Genomic DNA, 6000 nt, shown 5'->3' with positions numbered 1-6000 from the left:
ACTCGACATTTTATTATTCTATGGAACTAGATGAAGGTAAAGGGATAATATCTGCCTCTTTCTAGCAGATAGCAGCTGGGTGGATTTTCTTGTAAAATGTGGAAAATAAATATCATAAATAAAATACACATATGAAATCGGGAGGAAACCAAACTGCCGCTTGTCTCCATAGGAAGGGCAGCAGCTTTTTTTCTCTCTCTCTCTCTTTGGAGAATATTGGCTTTAAAACATGAAGCTGCCTGCCATAGACCACATCAGATCCTTGGCCCATGTAGTTCATTATTGCCTACTCTGACTGCCAGCACCATTCCAAGGGCAGAGCAACAGGATCTCACTCCTTCATGGGGATTTGAACCACGACTTTCCAATCGGCAAGCCCAAGAGGCTCAGTAGTTTGTCCCAGCTCCTGCCAACCTAGCAGTTCAAATGCACTGTTTTACTTCCTTTGCAGTTTGTGGCAAAGGTCTGGAATTATCTCATTCCAAAGAGACCTAACTTAGGTAGTACAGAAAACTGCTGCTCTTGTTTTACAGCTGTTAAGAGGACACCTGACACCACAAAGGCAAGATCCCAGAGGTGGCTGTATCCCTCATGAATCCAGTCTCAGGAACATATTCCTATTGTTTACTCACACAGCTGCACATTTCCAAGCATGTTTACTCAGAAACAAGTCCCTCTAAATTCATTAGGATTTCTAGTGTTTGGGATTAACAGCTACTTAGATGAGAAGCTCCGCTGTTTTCTGGGTGTGGGCACCATTCAGCATCAGCGGTGAGAACCTTTGCTGAAATCTGTTCTCTGGGTGTGGTGAGATTCCTTTCCCTTATTACTCTCATTCCCCCCCCCTCCCAATCACAGCATGCGGGCTTTTAAAGGCACAATATCAACATCTATCCTTCTTACCAACGTCTGGTCTCAAGTAAGTGTCCAACCTGCCTATACCTGCCTACTTAGGAGTAAACCCCAATGAGCGAAGGAGACTTACTCCCAGTGGTGTGTACAGGATTGCAACACATGCCATATTCGCTTTCAGGATCGCTGCCCCTCTAGAGTCTTACTACTCTCGAGTTGAGAGAAGCGCGTCAGCAGCAGCCAGGGGGAGGAGCCAGTCCCGTCCGCGAGTCCAGCTCCGGTTTTGCAAGTGTCCCTGGGAAAGCGGCGCTCCATTGGCTAGAGCGCGTTGTGCCTCCGCCAGGGCTCCGCTCCGCAGCTCGTGTACCACATTCGAGGGGGGGAGAGGCAGAGGGGAAAAGCGCGCCGGCTCTCTCGCTCTCGCTTCGCCTTCACGCAGGCAGCGCCGCGCTCAGGGGCGTGTGCCTCTGCGGGGCTGCCTCGCCTCGCCTCCAGTTGAGTCCTCGCGGCCGGAGTTGGGAAGAAGGATGCTGCCGGAGCCGGAGGCGCTTCCCCCCGTCCTCCCGCCTCTGCCATCTCCAGCTCCCTCAGACTTCTTGGCCAGACTATGAAATGACCATTCCTGCTCACCTCGCAGCAGCAGCAGCAGTTCCCGCCGCCCGGACCCCGCTCTTGCCGCTCGCGCTTGGGGCGAAAGGGCGCCCGTCCTGCCTGAGGAGCAGCCCCAGCTGGGTCTACCGGCCAAGTCAAGGCGGCTGAGGGAAGAGAGTCGGCGAGGCTGGCGGGCGGGCGAAGCCCGTTTCGGAGTGGCTGCTTCTCCTTCCACCTCAGAGGCGCGCGCGCCCCTCTGTGCCCCAGTGTGCCGCCTGCCTGAAGGCGCTGCTGCTGCCGCCGCGCGCGCTTCCTCTCCTGAGGCGAAGCGAGGCAGCGCCTCTCTCTGAAGTCTCGGGCCACTTCGCCAACTGCTCCCGCTCCGCTTCGCCCTCAGGAAAAGTCGCGAGGGCGGCGCCGCTTCCAGGTGGGCCCGTGGCCGACGCAGCAGCCCACCCCCGCGGAGAAAGTAGGGGCGGGCGGGAGGGAGGGTGGGCTTGGGGCACCGGCGAGCTGGACTTCGGCTTGGGGGTTTGGCTGCTCCCCCCAGCAGCAGCAGCAGCAGCAGCAGCCATGGCGAAAGGGCTGGAAGCCGCCGCCGCCGCCCGCTACGGACTGGGACTGGGATACTTACTGCAAATGCTCGTGCTGCCCGCCTTGGCCATCCTGAGCGCCAGCAGCCCCGGCTCCGCCGCGCAAGGTAAGGCTGTCCTTCTTCGGCCAGGCGGCGCCTGCCTGCCTGCCTCGCGCCTTCCCTCTCTCGGCTCCTCAGAGTTCTTTCCCGGCCTGCCCAGCAGGCTGGACTGAGTGGCGCTGCCTGCCGGTCCATCTTCCCCGCAGAAGCCCGCAAAGGCGAGAGCGAGCGCTTTCCTCGCTTACCTCTCCACAGGTTAACTAACGGCTACCAGCAGGGCGAGCTGGGGACGGGGGGTGGGGAGGAGCACCTCTCTCGTTAAGAGCTATTGCTACTTCTACATTCCTCTGGCCAAGTGGCCCCGACACCTTTGGGGCGTGTTTACTCGAGGTTCAGTGCCGACGAATCCAAAAGGGGGCTCGTCTCCCGAGCCTTCGAGGCGCCGCGTGGGGCTGGTGGCTCCTGAGAGAGAGATGGATGTGGGGATGGAGGTCTTCAGGCATCCCCGCGCGCGCACACACCTTCTCTTCCTTCTCCATCCACGCAGCTTCTGCAAGGGAGAAACTTACGAAACGAGGCTCTCTCTCTCTTCCCCCCCCCCTTTCCCCTCGCCAGGAGATGGAGAGCGAGAGGGACTCTCCCCTAATCCAGCTTGATCTCTAGGACTGGGGGGGGGGGGACCTGCGATCTCCTCTGGTTGGAGCTGGAAAGTGTGTGTGTAGATATATAGGTGAGTAAGGGGCAAGCTCGATCGCTTCGCTTCCTCGGGTGAGGCGTTGGAAACGCGAGTGGCGAAGGGAGTGTTGGAAGCGGCCCGGAGTGAAGCTGTGCTGCTACGCAGGCGCCTGTACTTCGCAGTTTAGGAGAATAGGGTCAGGATGCCAGGCGGGGCATGTCCCCTGTACCCCTCGCCTCCCCTCTGCATATCTGGGGAAGGAGAAAGGAAAGGGTTGTTGCCAGCCTTGCCAGTAGCACCCGGGGCTTTCGCTTCATGTGTCCCGGCTTCTCTCTGAGCGTGTGTTGCTATGCAGCTATGTGTCTTTGACATGATAAGAGAACCGCGGGAGTGTTCACGGTGAGTTCCGGCACCTCTTTTTCTAGAAAAACAGCACTGCAGAAAACCATTTGAAATCCCACACACACCCTCAGCTGAATTGATCACAGCCAGAGGTACTCCTCTAGGTCCAACACATTTTCTTTGACTTCGCTAGGAGACGTCGCCTGCCTAGTTTTGTGGCACCTTCATAACTGGCAGGTTTGTTGTGGCAGAAGCCTACAAGGTGCCACAAGGCTGGCTCTCTGCCCATCACCGTCTTTCTCCATCTCTCTGTGTTTGATCTGCTGAAACAGACTTAACAGGGCTACTACCCCTCTCGAATTTGACTTTCAGCAGGAGCACTTCAGAGAGAGTGAATTGCTTGCATGCCAGGGGCAGCTCTATAAACATGAGCCAAAGTGAGACAGCCACTTCAAGTGGCAGGTTTTGGCAGCCATGAAGGGTGGGAGGGCAGGAGAGTTGAGTGAGAGACAGATCTGCCCCATGGGGTAAAATCCAGTGGGGAAGCATTCCTGGGCAAGCTGCCTGGGGCAAGCCCTATCAAAAGGAACAGGAGCAGGACGCAGTGCTTCCCTTCTCACAGATGCTATGCATTTCAGTTGGGGACTTGTGAAGGAGAATTTCCTGATGGATTGTGTACCATATTAGAACAGTAGTTGACGGCATTATTTATGTTTTCCACCGCAGGCATAAAAAATGTCTGAGAGGCACCTCCAGAGCAAGTGACGTCTTGCTTAACACTTCCAGACTTCAGGGTTTGGGGCGATTTTTTTTTTTTGCCCCATCCCAAATATTAGTATGTGGACAATGCTATCAGAAACAAACAAACAAACCCACCCCCCACTTGAGTCAGAATGTTAAGCTTTGCTGAAATTCCTAGAGCAAAATGAACTTAAGTATTTGTATAGATACCAGGAGTGCACAGTGCCCTGCTGATGTTTCTTCGCTGAGATCCCCATGAAAAGGACCCTTTGCAAAGTTTGCAGTCTCTGGGCAGCATCAAAACTGGTTGGTTGGCTCAGCTCCTTTGAACCCCAGCACTTGAACAAAAACAAGAGGAGAGACAGACATCACACTTCTGCTGGACCTTTCAGGGGTAGCCAGCTTCCATGTGAAGGATTAGTAACAACAGGCACCAGCAGAAGGGTGGCTTTTTAGGTTTAACAAACACACTCTTCTGTTGTCTCCCCAGACAGACAGGTGCCAACTAACTTTATATATATAAACTGAATGCTGGTTTTCCTGATATAAGACTGAGGAAGCCAGAAGGAGAGACCCTCACCCCTGAATACTCACTGAATGAATTAATGAGAGAAGCTGATAAGGCTCAAACTCATGTTGAAAGGCTGACACTGTCTTTATCTCATAACATCAAACAAACAAATAAAAGGGTTAACTGGGGAACAAAAGCAGGCTCCATAGAGATAGCCAAATGGGAAGATAATCTGATTCGTACTGGAAAGGGAGGGGGCAAGGCACTATGAATGGGACAATTAGTTGAATTGCTTAGTGCTTCTTCTTATATTAGCCATATCTGGCAGGCTGAGGTTCCTGGGAGTTCATCCTTCTTTCTCCTTTTTGCTTTGCTCAGCAGGAAAAGAGCTTTCCTGAAATGTTCCTCCATTGGTTTCTAACCCCCCCTTGCCTGCCACCTCTTTCACTGCACGCCTAAAACATAATCTTCGCCCAAAGAATTTGCCTGTGTACATATAGAGAGTAGCACCATCATACAGAGATATATATCACTAGCTCGTTTTTTAAACTGAGAATAAATCCGCAGCCATTTTATTACTATTATTATAGCCTGAAGATGACTGTAAAATATCTCCTTCAGAATTATCTCTGTGTCCCCGGGAATGTTTTGCTACATTCTGACTAACCTTGCACTAGAGCATCAGGTCTCTACATTGTATTTGCCTTGGCTTCTACATCACAAGGCATTTCCTTTGCAAGATGCTTTAAGCGAGTGCCTTCTTGAACTTCCCTTGCCACACACCAGTTGGCTCAATAACAAATGATGGAAAGAAGTTCCATACATGTGTTGAGCTATATGCCATATATACAATAACGACAAGCAGTCTCAGTAATGCTAGCTGAGAAACCTGTTTTCATTGTTACCATGGTAAAAGGAGTGGAGTGGGTAAAAGAGACACACACTAGAAATTCACATTTTCAGCGACAGCTGAAAAAACATTGTGTGCATAGAGGGCCCCACAGAAGACAACAAGGATAGGTGTTTGCCAGGACATCTGGAATATTGTCCAGTTAGGTTTCTTTGCATAGAGCACCCAATAAAGTAAGAACCAGAAACCTTTTCAGTGTGGGCATATTTCCTCTTTCAAGTTCAGGGAATTCACAGGAATCCCCTCAAATCTTGGACATGCAGTTTGTAAAGCATTCCAATAAACTATATATAATATATATATATATATATATATATATATATATAATGTTAAATGGAAAACAGTGACATCAATTATACAACATGCCTTTTTTGAACTTTTTTTAAAAATATAAAACAATAACAACAACAACCCTACTGTATTAAAAACTTCTGTGGTCCAAAGAATTCCTGTGGGTCTTGGGAGTCTGAAGGACTGCCACTTTTAGGGATCAATAAAGTCGCCACTATAAGGATGACTATGAAGTTGCCGCTACTAGGTTTATTGTGCATGAAGATCTCTTGGATCACTTTATTTCTTATACTAAGAGACTAGTTTGGGGTGATGTGGGGCCATGTGGGTGAACTTAGAAGTCAGTGCTACTCTTCGATCTTTTTGAATGTGATGAAAGAAGCTAAAAACATTTCCCTGTGTTATGGATTGGACTGCTTTCTTAGAGATGAGCAAGACTGAAGATGGCAAAA

The 6000-nt window shown here is 50.8% G+C and overlaps 1 protein-coding gene across 3 annotated transcripts in view; it reads left to right on the top strand.

Moving 5' to 3' along the window:
* The first annotated feature begins 398 nt into the window (after positions 1-398).
* The window catches only part of UNC5C (unc-5 netrin receptor C), a 321936-nt gene continuing 316334 nt past the window's right edge, over positions 399-6000 (top strand). For 2 of the 3 annotated variants that reach the window (XM_079990772.1, XM_079990770.1), the window contains exon 1: positions 400-2143. In XM_079990772.1, the coding sequence (XP_079846898.1) occupies positions 2017-2143 (127 nt within the window). In that variant the 5' untranslated portion in view covers positions 400-2016. Of the gene's footprint in view, positions 2144-6000 lie in introns of all 3 variants that reach the window. The other variant, XM_079990771.1, reaches the window with a different exon arrangement.

Source organism: Podarcis cretensis (assembly GCF_951804945.1).
Source record: "Podarcis cretensis genome assembly, chromosome: 9".
In the NCBI taxonomy this organism is placed as follows: Eukaryota; Metazoa; Chordata; class Lepidosauria; order Squamata; family Lacertidae; genus Podarcis; species Podarcis cretensis.
This window is presented reverse-complemented; position numbering and strand designations above follow the sequence as displayed.